At 37.6% G+C, this 23,306-nt stretch overlaps 1 protein-coding gene across 3 annotated transcripts in view; it reads right to left on the bottom strand.

The window, feature by feature from the left end:
* Positions 1-23,306, bottom strand: part of SWAP70 (switching B cell complex subunit SWAP70) — a 78,949-nt gene that overhangs the window by 30,964 nt on the left and 24,679 nt on the right. For all 3 annotated transcript variants that reach the window (XM_045038944.1, XM_023239556.2, XM_003992986.6), the window contains exons 2-3: positions 21,642-21,782; positions 7,148-7,321 (exon numbers count right to left, since the gene is read on the bottom strand). In XM_045038944.1, coding sequence (XP_044894879.1) covers positions 7,148-7,321; positions 21,642-21,782 — 315 coding nt within the window. The remainder of the gene's footprint in view (positions 1-7,147; positions 7,322-21,641; positions 21,783-23,306) is intronic.

The following is a 23,306-nucleotide window of genomic DNA, read 5'->3' as shown; positions in this document are numbered from 1 at the left end:
ACTTAAACATTTATTTAATATTTTTGATACTACTTTCTGGGTCATGGGAAACTGAATCAAAATCAAACATTTATACCACTTATGTTACTCATATAACTACCACTGTTACTTATATCTTATATAGCATTAATCAAAACTAGAGAATAAAATCTCAGTTAAGAACATTCTGGACTTAAACAAAATACAAATAATCATTATGGTAGATGGATGACTGGAAACATAAAAATTACCTTAAACTTATAAAACCTAAAAACTGTTGGTAAAATTACAAATTAAACTCATATATGCACTCATGACAAATTAAGACATTACACTTCAAAATTTATTTTTAAAATTTATCTATCTTTACATTAAAGTTTACTAAAACCTCTAAGTCTAAAACTAGTTCAAAATATGGGGCTTTTTTAATGTTATTAAAGTATTTAGGAAGGAAACAAAATGTAACAGAGAATGACCACCTTAAGAAATATTATGACTCTAGTATTTTCCATAAAATAGTGTGATCTTGAGTTTACAGTGCTTCATCCAAGGACAGGAGTTGTGCTAAGAGCTTAATAAATACATAGCCATATTTTAACAGGAGGCTGGTTCAGCAGCCAGACAAAGCAATTCCACATAAATCTGTCCTGATGATTCTTTCTCCACATAAGTACTTCTGGCCACAGAGAAAGGATCTATAAAACTAACTCTAATTCTAAATCTAAGCAGAAGAAATGCTGAGAGAGTTAAAGATGTCAAAACAGAGTAGTAAGTCCAAACAATAACATGACAAGGTATGCTGCCTGGCTATTCTAAACAGAGGCTATTCCCTTCTGGAATGAGATTAATTTGTTTAGAAGAAACACAACCAAAGACATTCCTAACAGCCCGCAGAGCCTTGGCGGGGCTCTAGAGTACAGAAGTGGATACAGTCATGGTACACCTCAAGGCTCATGTGGGCCCCAGTTCTTCAGGCCACCTGGAGCAGTTTCTTAGGCAGAGCAATCAGGAAGCTAGTGCTGACCAGCTCCCTTCATAGCCCATGGCTCAACAATGATTTAAAGCCAATGACAAGTCCTCCATATCAAGCAAGTGCCCCCTTGAGGAACAAGGTAAGTTTCCTTAGTTACTAAGGAAATTTCTAACGCTGAAATCAGGACAAGATCAATTTCAAGTCTACCATGAATATTTTAGTGATGGTAAGAGCCCAAACATCACAGGTAAGAGACCCACTCCACCTCCAATTCCAAAGAAAACACAAATAAACTTAGAACACTAGCGTAACCACAAAATGTTTTAAAAGACAACACTAGAGATTTTATTAGCATAATTCTTCCAAGCAACAGCTAGGTTTTTAAAATACCACCAGAGGGTACCTGGGTGGCCCAGTTGGTTAAGCATCCAACTTCGGCTGAGGTCACGATTTCACAGTTCATGAGTTCGAGGCCCGTGTAGGGCTTTGTGATGACAGCTCAGAGCCTGAAGCCTGCTTCAGATGCTGTGTCTCCCTCTCTCGGTCCCTCCCCCACTCATATTCTGTCGCTTTCTCTCTCAAAACTAAATATCAAAAACATTTTTTAGGGGCTTCTGGGTGGCTCAGTCTGTTAAGCGTCTGACTTCAGGTCACGATCTCACAGTTCGTGGGTTCGAGCCCCGCATCGGGCTCGTGCTGACAGCTCAGAGCCTGGAGCCTGCTTCAGATTCTGTGTCTCCCTCTCTCTGCCCCTCCCCTGCTCACGCTCTGTCTCTCTCTGTCTCTCAAAAATAAAAAATGTTAAAAAAATTTTTTTTAATTTTTTTTAGGGTGCCTGGGCACCTGGGTCAGTTGAGCGTCCAACTTCAGTTCAGGTCATGACCTCACAGTTTGTGAGTTCACGCCCCGCGTTGGGCTCTGCTGACAGCTCAGAACCTAGAGACTTCTTCGGATTCTGTGTCCCCCTCTCTCTCTGCCCCTCTCCTGCTCATGATCTGTCTCTGTCTCTCAAAAATAAACATTAAAAAAAAAATTGTTTTTACTTTTAAATACCATCAATACATCTTTTTCAACACCTATCAATATTCCACTCCTTCTATATGTCTCTGTATTAAGCTAGACAATTTTCATGGACAAGACTCCATGACACATTTTATTCTTCATATCCCCCTTTTTTTTTTAATGTTTATTTATTTTTGAGACAGAGAGAGAAAGAGCATGAACGGGGAAGGGGCAGAGAGAGAGGGAGACACAGAATCGGAAGCAGGCTCCAGGCTCTAAGCCATCAGCCCAGAGCCCGACGCGGGGCTCGAACTCACGGACCACAAGATCGTAACCTGAGCTGAAGTCAGACGCTTAACCGACTGAGCCACCCAGGCGCCCCACTTCATATCCCCTTTAACATTGACACACTATCACATCATTATTGTTACTAAGCACTAAAAAACTGTTCCCACCACTACATAAAACTGTTCTACTTGATTTCCAATGACCACCTAATTGGTAAATCCAAGGGCAACTTCTCACGTATCACCCTCTAATTTTTCTGTAGCATCTAATGCTAGTAACTACTTTTCTGCTTCTTAGAACTTTTTCTTTCTATGGCACTCATGACTCAATACTCTCCCAGTTTTCCTCCTACCTTATAGACTATTCAATTCAGCTTCCTGTACCAAAACTACTTCCTCTTCCTGTTACAGAAACAGTCCCAAGGTTCCGTCCTAAGCCCTCACTTCTCCCACAGTGGTTTCTTCCTCCTTGATCTAACCTACTCCCATAGCTTCCCCATCTCTGTCTCCAGCCCTAACTTCTCACAAACTCTAGAAGTGTAATTCCAGTTGAATACAGGGCAGCTCCACAAGTATGTCCCACTTAAAATACCAATGTACCCAACCCATCATCAGACACCATATCTCCAACTTATTCATCATCCTGTCATTCACACATAGACACTATTTAGTGAGCACTCATCATGGGGCCAGACATTATGTTAAATGCTTCACATATATCAACTATTTCAGTCCTCACAAGAGTCCAATGAATGAAGTAGCTGTCCCCATTTTACAGATGGGGAAACCCAAACAAAGAGATGAATTAATCTCTTCAAAGTCACATAGTTAAAATGTGGTACAGTCAGGATTTAAAGCAGGCAGTCTGATTTCAAAGATCATGCTTTAAACAACTACACTCTATTACCTCCCGATTGCCCAGGCCTGAAACCTGCCTATAGGCCTACACCAGGCACTATGAACTTTTAGTCCTGTCACCTCTAGGTCCTTCCCATCTGATCTTCTTTTCCATTCTCACTAACATCACTATACTTCGGTCCCCATATGCCACTTACCTTCTCTCAACTTCCCATCTCACATCTCTCCATATTTCATCTATTTATTTGACACCCTCTTGCTTAAAAATCATCAGTGGCTCAGGGTGCCTGGGTGACTCTGTCAGTTAAACATCTAACTCATGATTTAGGCTCAGGTCATGATCTCACCACGGTTGTAGGATCAAGCCCCATATCAGGCTCTGCGCTGACTGTAGAGCCCACTTGGGGTTCTCTCTCTCCCTCTCTCTCTGCCCTTGTCTCTCTCTCTCTCTCTCTCTCTCTCTCTCTCTCTCTCTCTCTCTCAAAATAAATAAATAAATATTTTAAAAAATCATCAGTGGCTCACAGCTCCCCATTGCCTACAGGATAAAGTCAAAACTCCTTCTAGCCTCATCTACCGCCATTCTTCTTCCTTCTAGCATATTCCAGTTAGACAGGGCATGTGTCATTCTTTTTCACTGCCTAGCATCAAACCCCCTTCTTACATCTAGGCAATTCCCTACCTCCCAATACAGACAATAAAAATGCAAATGGACCCTTTCCAGGACTCCTTTGCAACTATCTCATGGTACCTGACATAGGCCATACCAATTACATGTGTTATCCTCTGACTATGAACTGAAAAGTGGGCACAGAGAATTCTCTCCGGTAGCAAAAACAGTTGCAAGAAGATCAGAGTTCCTGAGCTGCACCAAATGTGCAGAGCCAGAGGTTTTCCATGGCACAAGTACAATACCCACCCCCTGGTGGCAGCAGCTTTTCCTTGTGGTTCCTCACTGGAGTTACCAGGATAGTTCCAGAATGATAGCATTCAAACCTGGTCTCAGCCATCATGACAATTCTGTGAGCTACCCAATATCCTTTTTAAAAATTCCTTTTTGGGGGCGCCTGGGTGGCTCAGTCGGTTGAGTGGCCGACTTTGGCTCAGGTCATGATCTCGTGATCCGTGAGTTCGAGCCCCACGTCAGGCTCTGTGCTGACAGCTCAGAGCCTGGAGCCTGTTTCAGATTCTGTGTCTCCCTCTCTCTGACCCTCCCCCGTTCATGCTCTGTCTCTCTCTGTCTCAAAAATAAATAAACGTTAAAAAAAAATTTTTTTTAAATAAAAATAAATATATAAATAAAAATTCCTTTTTGGGGGTGCCTGGGTGGCTCAGTCAGTTAAGCAACTGACTTCGGCTTAGGTCTTGATCTCACGGTTTGTGAGTCCAAGCCCCGCACTGGGCTCTGTGCTTGACAGCTCAGAGCCTGGAGCATGCTTTGGATTCTGTGTCTACCTCTCTTTCTGCCCCTGCCCCACTCACACTCTGTCTCTCTCTCTCAAAAATAAACATTTAAAAATTAAAAAAAAAAAAAAAGAACATGCCCTTTGCTTTTATAATTTTGTTCACTCATATAATTTTGCCCACTGTTTCTTCCACCCAGAATTCTTCTCCATTAATCAAAATTCTTCCCATCTTTTAAGGCCCAGCACAAGTGCTAATTTCCCCATAAACTTAAGAGCTAATACTAAATGAGTACTTTCAGGGCCAGGCATTCTCCTCATCTGATCTTCACAAGAAGAGTAAGAGATAGATACTAGCATTAGTCTTATTTTATAGTTGAGGAAACTGAAGCAAAAACAAATGAAGTATATTGCCCAAAGTCATAGAGCTAGTGAACAGTGATAGAGCTAGAAGTCAAATCCAGGAAATCTGACTCCAGACCCCTGCCCTTAACCAGGGAACAGCAAAAGCCAGTCCACAAGTCAACTCTAGCCCAGCAGCCAAATCTGGCTCATGGCATGTTTGTATACATCCATGATCTAAGAACATTTCCTGCATTTTTAAGTAGTTGGGAGGAAAAAAAAAAAAATTTCATGATCCATGAACATCATACAAAATTCACATTTCAAAGTCCAGCAATATTTGAAGTACAGCAACAAACATAGTGTCTGTGGCTGCTTTCACGCCATAACAGCAGATTTAAGTAGCTGCAACAGAGACAGGATGGCCTAAAGGGCCACAAAGCCTCAAATATTTATTGTTTGGCCCTTTATGGAAAAAATTTAAGACCTTACTTTTAACTACTACATTGTCTGTTAAAAAGCTTTCCTTGATCCCTTACTTCCCCCAAGCTAGAATAAATCTATCCCTTCTCTGTATTTGTATGCCCTTTGCATCTCTCTTGTAACAGGTAGTCTATTTTGCTTTAAATTACATTTGACTTATTTTTTTCCTTGAGCAGACTACAAACTCCTTGAAGGCAGGAAGTAATCTTTTGCACTTTGCATTACTCTTGGTGCCTTGCCTATTGTTGGCAGTCAATAAATGCTTGCTGGCTTTAAATAAAATTTTGTAGTATGCACTTTTAAACAGATTTTCCTAACATGAATATGAATCACAGAAATCACAGACTAGACTCTGTATTGGCAGGATGGGTAACAATACGCCTCAATCACTGCTGATAGCTATCTAAATTGGTACAACCTTTCCAAAGGGTAATTTTACCTGTTCATCAAATACCTTGAAAGTGTGTTTTGGGGGTGCCTGGGTGGTTCAGTTGGGTAAGCATCCAACTTTGGCTCAGGTCATGATCGCGCAGTTCGTGAGTTCGAGTCTCACGTCAGGCTCTATGCTGACAGCTCAGAGCCTAGAGCCTGCTTCGGATTCTGTGTCTCCCTCTCTCAAAAATAGACATTAAAAAAAAATTTTTTTAAGTGTGTTTTTTAGGACTCAGAGTTCCACTGTTGGAAATCTGTCCTAAGGAAATAAACAGACTTACATGCAAAAATGCAATAATAATGGTCATAGGAGTTAACACATTTACTGAGTACATATTACATACCAGATGTTGAGCTAAGTCCTTTAAATGCAGAACCTCTATTTAGCCCTATTTTATTTTTTAAAGATTTTTAATTTTTGTTTTGTTTTGTTTTTGAGAGAAAGCAGGGGATGGGCAGAGAGAGAGAGGGAAAGAATACCAAGCAGGCTCTGTGCCGTCAGCACAGAATCCATGCAGGGCTCAATCTTATGAATTGTGAGATCATGACCTGAGACGAAATCAAGAGTCAGACGCTTAACCAACCGAGCCACCCAGGTGCCCCAGTACTATTTTATAGATAGGAAATTAAATCTCAAGAGGTTAAATAATTTGTCAAAAGTTAAGGAATGACAGGTTGTTGTTTTGTTTTTGTTTTTGTTTTTTAGGGGAGAACTATAGCTAATTGTAATTCTTCATATTAGTCTTTTTATATTTATTACTGTAATAAGCATGTATTACATATATAATTTTTTAAGGCAGTAAGATAGCACAGAAACCTTACTCCTGTATTTTTTTTTTTTCCTTTGGAAGCTAGGGAAAATAAGTCAGAACAGAACAAGCAAAATATTCTTTTTCATTTACTTTGGAAAGAACAATAAAAAGTCACCATCCTGGACTTTGAAACAAGAACAGTATTTCCTCACATAAAAACAGCCTTGAGAACAACATTGTGGATCCTATGTGTTTCCCAGATAACATCACTCAGCCAATTTTGCCCTGCTTTCCTAAAATGCCATACTAGTTTTGCCAATATGTAAGGAAACAAAAAATTATGTTGTGACTTGTACTGAATAAAGATTCTTTGGATATGAGGATGGAATCATCCATAACTATAGCAATTTGGAGAGGAAAAGTCCCACCCTATCTACAAATCTCCAGAGGTTATTACATGACCCCAAATCACTAAGTCTTGGACTTTCTTGGATTCAAGCTGTTTTGCCTCTGGTCCAAAAACACTAGTCCAAGATCTCCCTCTGTACCTATACAATTTGAATTAAAACAATACTTCCAAGCTATATCTATTATGCTATGATGGCCAAGTAAGAACTTCCCAGAGCCACACCTTACCTCTTCTGGCACAATAATTAATGGATACTTGTCCTCAGATAAAAAGTTGAAAATAACCCATACTTTAAATGCATCTTCTTCTGTAATGAGCAAGGGGCTCTTGGTGAGGTTTTTTTTGACACAGAGGGTCCAACACATCCTATTGAACTCAATCTTGTCAAAGTTGTCTTGGACCTAAAAAAGAATGAGTTAAAATTTCAATGAAAAATATCCAATGAAGGAGGAAAAATTCCAAAATAAGCAGAATATAAGCCAAGTAAAACAGATACAGGCTTCCATTCTAATCGATCCAATTAACTAATAATCCAATTAATGAATAGACATTTTCTATTTTTTTTTTAACGTTTATTTATTTTTGAGACAGGGAGAGACACAGCATGAACAGGGGAGGGTCAGAGAGAGGGAGACACAGAATCTGAAACAGGCTCCAGGCTCTGAGCTGTCAGCACAGAGACCGACGCGGGGCTAGAACTCACAGACTGCGAGATCATGACCTGAGCCGAAGTCGGCCGCTTAACCGACTGAGCCAACCAGGCGCCCTGACATTTTCTAATTTCATTTGCTTGTGTACCACACTTTCAAAGGCCCAATTAAGAACGTTATAGTTAGCCTGACACTAAAGCAATATCTATCTGCCCATATCACTCACTTGGCACATAAAATACTAGCTTGTTGAATAGTTATTTTTTCACAGGTACACACTATCTTCTAAATAAAACTACCAACCCTGGTACAGAGGAGTGGAGAGTGTCAATTACTCAGTATGAGCCACATACTGCTATCTCATCTTTACCCATATAGTCAAAGAAGATATTTTTTTTTGGAAAAAACTTAAACTGAAATTCTAAAAAGACAGCCTGCCCTTCAGTCATTCAATCATGCAATCAACATTCCCTCAGGATCTACTATAAGCCAAGTACTATGTTACAAATTAAGGATATAAAGATGAAGAAGAACTTGGTCTCTGCTCACAAAATATTCACAGTTTATTAGGGAAAACAGATATGCAAATAGACAAATTCTAATATAACACCATGTGTAATTCAATAGTTTTTCACTCATTCAAGAGATAAAATTTAGATAGTAATTATGATCTGCCAGAGACAATGCAAAGATACTTAATGTAGTAGTAGCCCATGTCTCCAAGGAATGCCAAGACAATTATAATACAGTGTGATAAGTACTATAATAGAAATAAGCAGAGGGTTCTGTGGGAACACTGAGGAACTAACCCATCTTAAGAACTAAGGGAAGATTTGCAGAAAAAGTAACATGACAACAGAGTACAATTCAAAGGATCATTAAAAGTCAGTTTATAGTCACTATGGAAAACCATATGCAGGATCCTCAAAAAATTAAAAATAGGACTGCCATACAATCCAGCAATTCCACTTCTGGAAATATAATAATATATATATTATAATATACATAATAATAATCCAACGGTAACAAAAACACTAACTCAGGTAAATATCTGTATTCCCATGTTCACAGCAACATTATTCTCAATAGCCCAGACATGGAAACAACCTAAGTATCCATTGATAGATGAATGATAAAGAAATTGTAATACACACACACACACACACACACACACACACACACACACACGTATATATATCTATATATAATGGAATATTATTTAGCCATAAAAAATAAGGAAATCCTACAATTTGCAACAACACGGATGGAACTTGAAGGCACTACACTAAGTGAAATAAGTCAGAAAAAGACAAATATTGTATGATCTCACTTGTATGTGGAATCTAAAAAAAAAAAAAAAAAACAACTCATAGAAAAAGAGATCAGACTTGTGGTTACCAGAAGCAGGTGGTGGGGGGAGGGAGAACTGGAATAAGGTGGTCTAAAGATACAAACTTCCAGTTATAAAATAAACAAGTACAAGGGAGGTAATACACAACATAATGACTATAGCTAACACTGCTGTATGACATAGAAAAGTTGTTAAGGATATAATACATCCTAAGAGTTCTCACCATAAGGAGAAAATGTTTCCCCTTTATTTTTTTCTTCCTTCTTTTCTTTTTATTGTATGTGTATGAAATGATAGATGTTAGCTGAACCTATTATGGTAATTATTTCACAATATATGTAAATCAAACCATCCTGTGAGGCTTAAAGTTATTCTGTGATGCAAGTTAATTATTTCTCAATAAAACTGGGGGAAAACAAAATGTAAACAGTTCAAGAATGGGGTAAGGAGAGTTCTAGGTAGAACAATGTGAGAAAGCCCAGAGGTGGAGACAACCATGGTCAGTTCAGAAGTATTGTAGAAGTTTAATGTGAATGGAGCACTTGGTGCTAAAGAGTGGTATGATTCAAGGCTATTTTGTAAGTGCAAATAACAGAAAACACCCTGGGTTCCTTTAAACATAAAAAGAATTCATCGAAAAAACAACGGGTAACCTCAAAGATCCAACACAAGGGGTGGAAAATCTAGGCTCTGAAACTAAGTCATTACCGATGTAGGCTAGTCAGTCCAAATCACAGCTGAAACTATGCATGGTAAGAGTATAGTACAGACACCACTGCCAATGTAACAAGAGGCCATCACTGCTGCCACTGACCCAGTCTTTGATCCTCTGTGTCACTCATGAGTGTCTGAACTTTTCAATATCTGAGATGTGAGACAGGTCCTTCCCCCACCAAGGCACTGTGCAATTTCCTAAACATAAGAGTTCAGATACTGGGCAGACAAAAAATGATAAGTGACCCCTGCATGGAGCACAGCTAAAGATGAGGCGAGAGAGAGAAGTGAAGGCCAGATCACAAAGAGCCTTATAATCCATATTAAGGAGTTAGGATTTATCTGTACTGAAAGAGTGGATAGGAGCACCATATACAGCCTGCATTTTAAAAGCCATATTCTGGGACAGTAAGTAAGATGTACTAAAGAAGGCAGAGTGGCTGGCAGGACAATATGTGCAAAGCATCTCTGTTTGGAGAGATAGAAACAAAGCGTTATGTGTACCATAAGGAAGAAGTCACTAGCTGACTACACGGAGAAATTTCTCTTGATCCCTGACTAGGACGTGTGGTTGGCACACCAGTTCCCCAGGAGTAGGACGATATCCTTTGGGCTCTGCCTGCAGTACCCTGTCTCAGTCTGACACCATTTCTCACACCACAATCATACACAATTGATCCCTTGAAGGGAAAGCAGTAGTTGCTGCTGCAGCATCTTTTTTTCCTTTTTCTTTTTTAACATCATTTATGAGGACTTAGCATATGCTTGGCATTTTATATGCAGTTGCTTACTTAAACTTGGTATTAGCCTTGTAAGGCTAAATATTGCCCCTATTTTACAGATCAGGAAATAGAGGTGCAGAAATATTGAGTACTTTTACCAAGTTCACATGGCTTATAAACATTAGGAAACAGAAGTTCAGAAAAATTGAATACCAAGTTCATGTAGCTGGTAAATATCAAAACTAGCATTTAAATCAAGGTTCAAATGCTGTCTCTTTCCACTATCTAAACTGCTTATAGAACTCAACAGATGGAGGACATCTATATAATGTAAGACACCTCTATAGGACTAGTTTCACAGGCCACCACCATCAACTCTATCCACCTGCACCCCTAAAAAACACTAAGGGGAAATGACATGTACACAAAAGCATATAGGCTTACCTGAGGAACAAGAAGTGATTCTATGTGGATTATGTGACGAATTATAGGATTCCTGAGGGGGGAGTGCCTAGATTTATGGCTAGAAAAGCAAACATAGACCAAATCACAAACAGCTTCATAATTTTAAGAAATAGTCCATAAGAAACTCCCAATTGAAAGGTTTTAGAGCAGAGAATGAGTAGGTCATCTACTGCTCAGATTAGTACTTTGCAGAAAAGATGGTATTTGAAGAGGATCTTGAAGTATATTGAAGAGTATAAGGATAAGTAACACAAAAGACAGGAAAAGAAATGGCATGAGCAAAGGTATGGCAGAAACATCACACCAACCAAGTCTGGGAAACAGATACAGGATGAAGGAGACAAAAGCAAGACAGAAGGAAAGATAAAGTTTTCAATTATGAGCATCTTCAACCTGTCTAGTAAGACATTCCGATGGAGGTGTCCAAAGACAAAGAAGTGGAACTGTAGCAAATGAGGAGAGGCAGACTTGTCAGTCAACTGCCTGCTGATGATGACTGAAGCCATGATGGTCAAGTGAGATCACTGACAGAAAACATAAATCAAGAAAAGAGATGGGATCAAAAAACAGAACATCAGGGGATACAGACATTACAAAACTAGAGGAGGAAGAGGAATTATGATGACTGAAAGAACAAAGTGGCAGGAGAACCACAAAGATATGAAAATTGAGTGAGGAAACAGTTAAGGAAGTTTGATCAATAGTGGCATGCTACAGAGATTAAAAAGGAGTTAAGAACAGACCACTGGTTTTCCAATTTAGGGGTTACTAGTTACCTTCAAGAGAGCCAAGAAGTTTGGGTAAAAATCAGATTGCAATGGCATTAGAAACCAAACAAATTTTCCATAAATTTTCCCAGGAAATAAGTAGTGGCTTTTTTTTTTTAAATCAAATTCACATCACTATATTACTATTCAAATATACATTACTTAATTTTAATAAGTTGTCTGTTGGCTTATTCCTTCTCTAAAATATAATGGCACTATTCTTTAGTTTAATCATGCTCAATGGTAAAAGCATACTAAATGATAGCATTTACATCTTTTTTAAAAAGTACAAAATGAGATCATGTATGAAAAGCTCACAGCTAACATCATACTCAACAGTGAAAAACAGTTTTTCCTCTAGATCAGAACAAGGCAAGGATGCCTACTCTCACCACTTCTATTCAACACAATACTGGAAGTCTTAGCCAGAGCAATTAGACAAAAAAAGGAAAAAAGAAATATAAAGCATCCAAATTAGAACGGAAAAAGTAAAATTATCTGCCAATAACATGCTCTTTCTTTTATGTAGAAAGCTCTAAAGATTCCACAAAGAAAACCTTTTAGAACTAATAAATTCGGCAAAGTTGCAGAACACTCAGAAATCAGTTGGCAAAGTTGCAGGATACTCAAAAATCAGTTGTGTTTCAATACACTAACAATAAACAATCTAAAAAAGAAAATTTTAAAATCCCATTTAGTAGAGCATCAAAAAGAATTAAATACTTAGGAATAAACTTAACCAAGAAGGCAAAAGACTTGTACATTGCAAACTACAAAATGTTACTGAAAAAAATTAAAAATGATATAAATAAATGGAAAGACCTCCAGTGTTGATGGGCTGGAAGACTTAATATTGTTAAAATGTCCATACTACCCAAAGCAATGTACAGATTCAGTTCAATCCCCATCAAAATCCCTGTGGCATTTTTTTTTTTTTTTTTTTTTTGCAGGAACAGAAAACATCATCCTGAAATTCATATGGAATCTCAAAGGACCATGAATGGCCAAAATAATCTTAAGAAGAACAAAACTGGAGGCTTTATACTTCCTAATTTCAAAACATATTACAAAGCTACAGTAATTGAAACAGTATGTATGGTACTTAGCATAAAGAGAGACATATAGACCAACAAAACAGAGAGCCCAGAAATAAACCCTTATATATGTGGTCAAATGATCTTTAACAAGGATGCCAAGACTACACATTGAGGAAAAGACAGTCTCTTCAACAAATGGTGCTAGGAAAACTGAATATCCATACACAGAAGAAAATGGACCCTTACCTTACACCATATATAAAAATTAATGCAAAAGGGAGTAAAAATCTAAATGTAAGACCTAAAACTATAAAACTAGAAGAAAACTAGGGGAAGAGCTTCATGACATTGGAATACACAATGTTCTCTTAGATAGGACATTAAAAGCCACAGGCAACAAAGCAAAAATAGAGAATCAACTACATCAAACTTAAAAACTTCTGCATACAATGACAACAATCAACAGAGTTGTACGATGGTGAACCAGTCCTTGCTACCCCAGAAGTTACACTCTAAGAGGCATATCAGGTATCAAAAAATAGAGCAACAAAACAACCATCTATATGATGAAAATGTGCTAAATGCTACAATGGGAAAACACATTACAGAGCAGCAGGCTAGCTCTGGGAAGGGCAGGGTGCAACCTGGAGAACCCTCCCTGAGGAAGTGACGATCAAGCTGAGACCTAAAAGATGAACAGGAGTTAGATGCATGTTTTGGGTAGAGGAAGCCTTACAGAAGAGGAGGCAACATGTCTGAAGGCTCTGTGGCAGGAACAGTCTTGGTAATATGAGGAACAGAGAGAAGGCCAACACAACTGCAGAGAAGGGGACAATAAGGGGAGAGGAAGAAAAGGAGGGCAGAGAGGTTGGCAGAGGCCAAATCAAACATGGCCCTGTACACCATGATAAAGATGTTGCACTTTACCTAAAAACAACAGCAAACTATTGAAGGGTATAGGTTCAATATCAAGTGCTTGCTAAATTAAAATAGATCTATAAATTGAAAACATCACAAGGTCCGTTCTACCTACAAAAGATCTAGGAATCTATGATTCCATACTCTACCCCATCTAAGATTGCAAACTGTGCTCCAAAATCCCAGTTTATATCATACATAATAAATTGTCTCACATCTTTTGGAAAACTAATAATGGCTGCCAATGGTTTCAGGGTGTCCAAATGGAAGATAATATCTTAGAAAGAAATATGTAGGGGCGCCTGGGTGGCGCAGTCGGTTAAGCGTCCAACTTCAGCCAGGTCACGATCTCGCAGTCCGTGAGTTCGAGCCCCGCGTCAGGCTCTGGGTTGATGGCTCGGAGCCTGGAGCCTGTTTCTGATTCTGTGTCTCCCTCTCTCTCTGCCCCTCCCCCGTTCATGCTCTGTCTCTCTCTGTCCCAAAAATAAATAAACGTTGAAAAAAAAAAATTAGAAAGAAATATGTAGAGTTGTTCTTATTTTCAACATATATATTTCTTTTCACTAAAATCCATACGAGATAGCAATACTATTTATAGATCTCAATTCTGACTCAAAGTTCTGAAAGTATTGACAAAACTAAAATCACGTGTTCTCTAAACTAGAATTTTCATCCAAACCAGCTAAAGACTAAAGTTCCTATGGCACAGAGTCAGTTCTCAGAAGACAGGGAAATTGGCCAATTTGATGCTTTAGACATTGGTTGGAGAATATGTTTTCTCAGAAAGCATTCATACTCTTCAATCAATAATTCTACTTCAAATAATCTACCCCAAAAAGGGAATCAGAGTCAGATAAAGATTTACGTAGGGTAGTCACTATTATTTATAAAAGTGGAAAAAAATAAAAATAAAATATAAGCCCACCAAAAAGGGAATCGTTATAAAGTCATGGTACAAAACGATTATACAGTCACTTAGTAGCTGGGTAACCTTAGACAAGCATTTTAACCCAAAGCCCAGTCTCTTCTTTAAAATGGTATTAATGATGGTACTTAACCCATGGAGTTAATATAAAGAATTAATCAGAACATTTGTTTAAAATATTTAGCATAGTTTCTGATACATAGTAAACTCTAAATAAATGTTACCACTTTATCTTTATATTCAGGTTTTAAAAAAATTTAATGGCATGGAAAAGGCAATATTTATGTCTTCAATATGATCCAAATTTGAAAAACAATATATACAAAGACAGCTAAAAAAACAGACTTAAAGCAAACAGATCAAAATGATAACAGTGACTGCCTTTAGATGGTAAGGTTATGGGTGATATGTTTTCTTAATAAATTCCTCTTTTTTCTTAATTTCTAACAATAACCTGTTTCCTTTACAATTAAAGAAACTGCTTTTATTATAATATTTCATGTTAATCATCAGGAAGATTCAAATCAAAACACAGTAAGATACCATACTTCATACTTACTAGGATGGCTAAAATCAAAATGATAGAAAATAACAAGCACTGTGAGGATATGAAGAAATTGGAACCCTCATATATTGCTGGTAGGAAAGTAAAATGTGCATCTGCTTTGGAAAACAGTTTTACAGATTCCCAAAACGATAAACATAGAGTTGCTGGAGGGCCTGGCTGACTCAGTTGGTGGAGCATGCAACTCTTGATCTCAGGGTTATGAGTTCAAGCCCCACAAGGGGCATTAAGCTTACTTAAATAAATAAAATAAACATAGAGTTGCCATATGACCCAAGAATTCCATTCCTAGGTAGTATACTCTTGGGTTAAATACCATCATCATCCATTTTAAAGAGAATTGAAAATGTATATCCACACAAAAACCTGAACATGAACACTCCCAGCAAATTTACAATAACCAAAAAGTGAAAACAACACAAAGATCCATAACCGAATAAACGTGCAAACAAAAGGTAGTATAATTATAATGAAATATTCAGCCATCAAAAGGAATGAAGTGCCATCACATGCTACAATGTAGATGAATTTGAAGACATTATGCTAAATGAAAGAAGGCAGACACTAAAGGCCTCATACTATAGGAGTCCAGAATAGGCAAATCCATAGAGACAGAAAGTAGATTAGTGGTTTCCTAGGAGTGTGGGGAAGGAGAGAGTGAGTGCTAGTGGGTACAGTTTTCTTGAAGGAAGGTGGGGGAAATATTGTAAAATTGGCTGTGATGATGGCTGCACAAAAAATGTGACTATACCAAGAACCACTGAATTGCACACTTTAAATACTTAAATTGCATGGCATGCGAATACTCAATAAGACTGGTTATTTGAAAAAAAAATTATTTAAATTATATCACTCTTAGACTTGTATTGCTGGCCACAGTACTCAAGGGCATAAAGTCATCCATAGTTTTTATCATTTAACCTCTTTATTCACTCAGAAGTTTTTAGTGCTGTATAACTTCACTAATATGATGAAAATGTAGAGTCCAACTTGGCCGTTGTGCCAAAATAATACTATATAACTTTCAAGCAACAATGAAAGAAGAAATAACATGGCTAAAGGACAGTAAGAAGAATTGCTCAAAAACATAGTCTTGGGTTTTTAAGAGCAATACGACTTCCTATTAAATGATAGTTGTTAGGCACACATTTGAAGACATTTTGATTGCTGAAGGTATATTCATTCAAGTAACAGAAAACTGAAACCTCATTTTTTTTTTTTAATTTTTTTTTCAACGTTTATTTATTTTTTGGAACAGAAAGAGACAGAGCATGAACGGGGGAGGGGCAGAGAGAGAGGGAGACACAGAATCGGAAACAGGCTCCAGGCTCTGAGCCATCAACCCAGAGCCTGACGCGGGGCTCAAACTCCCGGACCGCGAGATCGTGACCTGGCTGAAGTCGGACGCTTAACCGACTGCGCCACCCAGGCGCCCCTGAAACCTCATTTTATGGAAGAACTGTAACCGACATGAACATCAAGCATCTGATGTCAGCCTAGGAAAACAATGCAGAGGCTACTAACCTCTAGAGAAGGGACATTGTATTTAACTGAAAGGTTTCTTTTTTTCTTTCATATGTACGTATGTTTCCCAAAAGCCAAAGGCCAAAAAAGAAAAGGATTATGATAGAAAAGCAGCAGATTCCCCAATAAGGACTTGGTATCTTCCCAAAGGATTACTGGTTTAAATCATAATAGTGCAGATCAACCTTTAATATGCGGAATCAGGGGAAAGAATTGACAATGATTGAACCCAAAAGCCTAACAGGCTATTAAATCTCATGCAAGAATTAGGTTGCCACATAAATATGCTAAAGCAGACTAGCTTTTGATGTAGTCTATTGATCAGTAGTAAAAAGGTAACAATATACTGCTTTCTTCAATTATTCACTGTCAGATAATCCAGGTATAATGTCTCTTTGCAAAAAGAAAGAGGAGAAAGTTCACAAAAACACTCTTCCTAGATGTTTATAGAATTCCATTCTTTACTAAAGGAGGAATTTAACAAACAAGCAAAAAAATTAAAAAGCCAACACTCAGGGAAGGCAAAATATCTGATACAAGAACATAAGCATATTAATCATTTGATGTCTCAGAAAAGCTGAAAATCAATTCTATCAATGTGAAGAACAGGAATGATAATCTCTGAAGAAGTAAATACAGAAATCAAATGGAAAAATTACTTTTTAGAAAGTGAATTTCAACATAATTTATCGCTTGGTCCCAACCCCTTCAGAATAATTCTAGGCAAAGGCAGAAAACCTCTAAAACAACCTGGGGGAAAACTGAGAAGAATGAACACTAAAGAACACCAGATACTAATCAATCACAAGAAAAGAATCATCTTAAAAACACTTAAGGGGGCACCTGGCTGCCTCAGTCGGTAGAACATGCAACTCTTGATCTCAGAGTTGCGAGTTCAAGTCCCATGTTGGGTGTAGAGGTTACTTAAAAAATAAAATAAAATTGGGGTGCCTGGGTGGCTCAGTTAAGAGAAATTAAATGGCTCAGGTCTAAAATCTATCTAACCCCTGGGGCTCCTGTGTGGCTCAGTCAGTTAAGCATCTGACTCTTGATCTCTGTCAGGTCATGATCTCACAGTTCATGTGTTCGAGCCCCCCACTGGGATCTGCGAGAATGGTGCGGAGCCTGCTGGGGATTCTGTCTCTCCATCTCTCTGTTCCTCCCCCACTTTTGCTAAGACTTTCTTTCTCTCAAAATAAATAAATAAACTTTTAAAAAAATCTATCTAACCCTTATCAGTTAGGCAACATTATGCTCTGTTTCCTCCTGAGCTAATTGGAAATAAGTCCAATTATGCATTGCAGGATTAACATGAGGATCAAATGAGATAGTATACATGTGTGTGTCATACACATATGTATATGACACAGACATATATATCACATCTTGCAAATGTTTGATCATTACTTTATATCTTCTTTGCATAACTGATGACCATCTCTACATTTTATGTTAACATTCTCCAGTTACTATTGGCATTTTTTCAACAAACTTTCAAAACAAGGCAATAATCTTTGCTCAATTTAAACCCACACCATGGAAACCGTGGCTGCTTTACTTGGACTGAAGGTCTGCCAAAATTCCACTCCAGGTGGCTAAGCAATAATAAACAAGAACTTACTGTTTCATCACATCCTCACTCATTTTGTGAATAAGTTTTTCTCCAAATTTAGTGGCTAATTTTGAACTTTTAAAATACTGCTATATTTTCTCCCCCAGTTAAAAAACTTTAAAAAACCTAAATATGGGTGCCTGGGTGGCTCAGTTGGTTAAGCATCTGACTCTTAATTTCAGCTCAGGTCATGATCTCATGGTCCTGAGATCAAGATTAGGATTCTCACTCTCCCTCCCCATCTGCCCCTCCCCTGCTCCTGCTAGCTCAAAAATAAGTCAATAAAATACCTAAATACCAAAACAAAAAACATTTTAAAACTTAAAATTCAAGATATTTAAAGAAAGTTACACCAACGAGAAAAAAAATGCAGTATTAAGAGTACAGCACTTCAAGATATGAAACCATGTTTCTCTATCCATTCGCCCACCCCACACAAATTCTAGCACTGAAAAGGCAATTTTCAGATTTCTGAGAATGTCCCAATATTCTATTTATTTTTATTTTATTTTTTCATTTTAGAGAGCACGCACAAGCAGAGATCATGACCTGAGCCGAAATCAAGAGTTGGACACTCAACTGACTTAGCCACCCAGGCGCCCCTGTTCTATATTTTAATAACGGACATAATTTTTACGATTAAACACATGCACACAGCAGGTCATCAAACATTTGCAGAATTTAAGACATATTTACTGGGGCACCTGGGTGGCTCAGTCAGCTGAGCATCCAACTTGATTGAGTTCAGGTCATGATCTCCATCTTGCAGTTGGTGAATTTGAGCCCCACATCAGGCTTGCTGCTGTCAGCCTGTCAGCACAAAGCCTGCTTCTGATTCTCTGTCCTCCTCTCTCCCCCTCTCCTGCTTGCACTCTCTCAAAAATAAACAAACATTTTTTAAAAATACATATTTACTTATAATACAATTACAGACCATAAATGAGCCACCTGATCAATGAATAGAACAGCAAGCAGCCAGGAAAAAACTCCAGAAAATAGTACAGCATCATACTATGAAGTTTTAATCAGTTTCTGTACAATTTGATTAAAGGATTTTTTATTGAGAAATAATTCACATACCATAAAATTTGTACTTTAAGGTATGCAATTTGGTAGTTTTTAATATATTCACAAAGGTTTGCAACCATCATCACTACCTAACTCTGGAACATTTTCATCATCCCAAAAAGAAACCCCAAGCCCATTAATAGTTACTCTCCATTTCCACCTCCCATCAGCCTCTGTCAACCACTAATCTACATTGTATCTCCATGTGTTTGCCTGTTTTGGACACATGATATAAATGGAATCACATAATTTGTAGCTTTTGTGAGTTTGATTAAATCTTATATTTCATTATGCTGTGGTTTCTCTCTTTTTTTTTCCTAATTACTAGGCATGATCAAAGCAATGTTACCATCTTTTCAGGAGAAATACTTTAAAAACGTAACACAGATACACATAAAACAAACACACAAAGAGCAGAAAATTGTATTGTGAGGCTGATATGGAATAACAGATACAGGTACAATGAACACTACATAAATGAACACACTGTAATCTTGACAACCTTTGCTATAAAATTTCTGAAAAACATGTAATTTTAAAAAGAATCCTCACCAACATTTTAGCATTTTCCAAACTACTAATTTAACTTATTACCATAAATTTTAATTACTGGACTTTACTATTATGAAAAAACACTAAACTATAAAAAATGTATACAGCAATAACAATCCAAAGAAGTCATAGAAACAAATATGCAAATAGTTGTGATATTTAGGTGATGGAAAATACAGTTTTTAAATGTTTTTAAGTTTGTTGTTTAAGTAATCTCTATACCCAATGTGGGGCTCTAACCCCTGACCCCAAGATCAAGAGTCACATATTCCTCTCAGTCAGCCAGGCACCCCTAAACATACTTTATTTTTAGTTTAAACGTATTATCATTGTCACTTTTTGAAAGGCATTTTTAAGGGCGCCTGCGTGGCTCCGTCAGCTAAGCATTCGACTTTGGGTCAGGTCATGATTTAACAGTTCATGAGATCGAGCCCCATGTCAGGCTCTGTGCTAACAGCTCAGAGCCTGGAGTCTGCTTCAGATTCTGTGTCTCTCTCTGCCCCTCCTCCACTCATGCTGTCTCTCACTCTTGCTCTCTCTCTGTCTCCAAAATAAATAAACATTTAAAAAAAGGCATTTTTAAAATACATCCAAAACTTTTCAGGCTCGATGTTATAAATAGGCAAAAGCAGGAATTTCTCAACTGTTCATGTGAATATATGACTACTTCCATATCTAAATATATACAATATGGAAAGATGACACTAATATACTGTTCAATTATAAAAAATAATTTGAAGAACTATATGTATAGCATCTTAGCCATATGGAAACAAAACACTATCGCTTATATAGGTGTGTGTTTGCATGTATATATTTAAAAGATATTCACCAAACTGTTAACAGTGGTTACTCCTGGAGAGTGAGTCTAAAAAGAGTAAAGGGACATTCACTTTTTATTTCACATATTTTTGTATTAACTGCCTATTTAATAATAACATGCTACCTTTCATAATTTTTTAATCACTAATATTTTTAATTACTTGAAGGTGCCAACAGTTTAGAGTATTTTCTTCTAAAAAGAAATCAAAGTACATTAATTCAACACCTTATGCCAATTTTCTTTTTTGAAAGAGAGACAGTAAAGAGGGGCAGAGGGAGAGGGAGAGAGTGAGAATCTTAAGCAGGCTCCATGCCCACTCAGCACAAGTCTGACATCTCGATCTCACAATCAGGTCTCGATCTCACAATTGGGTCTAAATCTCACGACCGTGGCATCATAACCTGAGCCAATATCAAGAGTCAGACATTTAATTGACTGAGCCACCCAGGCACCCCTTTTTGTGTCAGTTTTTAATTACCCAAACCAAGGGAAAAATTGAACATGGCAGCAAATGCCAAAAGGTTATATTTGGCTTCCAAATATATAATAGGTTTTTGTAGATCTTCACTCATAATATACCCCACAAGAAGCATCTGAGTGGTACCCTGAAAAGTCTATGATGAAAACTTGGCTGTACAATAGCCATTTAGTAAAGATAATTAACATTACCTTTAGTATTCACAGTTTACCCTAGCATACCCATTCTTTAACAATCATTGCCAATACATGTGGAACCAGAAGTTAACAGCACTCTGAGAGAAGACAGTTACACAGACTAATAGAAAATACAGGTAGCTCTTAATTTCAAAATAATGAACCAAGCTGGAAAACATCAAACCAAGTTTTAGAAGAGAGGGGAAGAAGAAGAAATAGGAAGCAATGTCTCACATTCTTTCTTTCCTTTCTGATTTCTCATGATGGCTCAAACCTGAACTCCTCAGTGAACTCACCAAAAAGGGGCTCTAGGACCCACTTGAAATGTGCAAATCAAACAGGAAGAATCAAACAGGAAGACATTAGAAGCATACCTTTTCCAAAATGAACTTGTTTAAATACGGCATGTAGCCCTGATTGGAGACGGGCCCCTCATCGTCATCCCTGAAGTGCTCTTCAAGGGCAACAGGGTCATGTGGAACCTTCAGCACCGTGCACAGGTTATGAGAAAGGACCTATGGGGGAAAGAAAGTAGTTTAAAGGCATCCACTACCCAGCACATGGCAGCTTCACTGAACACAATGGCTCAGTGTGTGTTGGTCCTGCCCTAGGGAGAGAAAAATGGAGAATAAGCCAGCAAGTATCGGGTGAGTACTTCTTGGCTGCCAGCTCCTCACTTGGCTGTTACCTCATTCCCTCCCCAGTGTTGGTTCACTTCAAACAAGTCTCTGTTACATACCGACAATGAGCCGGCTTCAAGCAAGATCTGTGACTATACATGGGAATAAAAGGCACAGCATAGGGAATACAGTCAATGATACTGTAATAGCACTGTATGGTGACAGATGGTGGCTACACTTGTGGTGAGCATAGCTTAACATACAAAGAAGCTGAATCACTATTTTGTACACCTGAAACTAACGTACATCATGTTTCAACTCTAGTCAAATTAAAACAAAAATTTTTATCTGTGACTATAATATTCCTTATAGTTTTTTATTAATCGGCCCACATTAGAAAGAAAAAGGAGGTTAAGAGCAAGAGGATGTTTTCAAAATGAAACTTCTCCCCAAGTAGAGCAGTGTCAGAACCGTAAGAGAAAGAACGTGGTGCTGGGCAGCTGCAGCACAGGGTTCTGGACAAAATGACTGACCTGAGCCACTCACATTTCTCTGGGCTTCAGTGTTCTCACTTGTTCAACACAAAGAGCCAAGTTAATACACAAATGTACCAAATATTAATTAGCAATCTCTAAGTGTCCAAATGTCTCTAAAATTCTACGATACTAGGCTGTTTTCAGCATAAATATAAAAGAACATGAATATAAAAAGCAAAAAGAAATCAAGGGCCTGGTTTAGAAAGAGGAGAAAAATCAATTGCAAAATATCTCAGAAGTCACCAAAATGGTTGAAATCTTTTGCAGAAAATTTGCATTCCATATATAAAGCATTACTGGTCTTGGCATAACCTAAGTGCATGCTTTAACAATCAGGTAGTTAGTTGAATTAGCAGTTTGGGCTATCTCAGTACTAACCTCATTTCATATTAAATGAAAATTTCAAAATAAAACTTAAATCCCTCCCATTTCATCTGTGCACTCTAAACAAATCAAAATACATAGCTAAGGCTATACTTCCTTCAACAGAGAATCTTATCAGATGTTAAATCAGATGTTAAAATATTCCATATTTTCTCAGCTCTACGCATTTAATCACTTGAAGAACCACATTCATCTCATTGAAGACTTTCAATGCCATTAAGCAAGTCACTTTTTTCTACATGCACATATTTCAGTTAGGATTTTTTAAGATGAAAAAAATTTAACCTATAAAAAGAATATTTGCATATCTTCTCTCTATATTTGTTTTGTTTCTCAAAGCTTCATTTATGTGGAGATCCTTTTCTACATGCTCTGCTGGTTTTAAGGAAGTAAGTAAAGTAAAGGAAGTAAATTCACAAATGGTTATAAATGAAGTAATGAAGACTTTTATCAGCCCCTACAAAGCAGGCTGTGTTTCTCAAGCAAAACCTCTATTTGC

Source organism: Felis catus, chromosome D1 (genome assembly GCF_018350175.1).
Source record: "Felis catus isolate Fca126 chromosome D1, F.catus_Fca126_mat1.0, whole genome shotgun sequence".
Lineage (NCBI taxonomy): Eukaryota > Metazoa > Chordata > Mammalia > Carnivora > Felidae > Felis > Felis catus.
The sequence above is the reverse complement of the archived record's forward strand: the minus strand, read 5'-3'. Positions and strand labels throughout refer to the sequence as shown.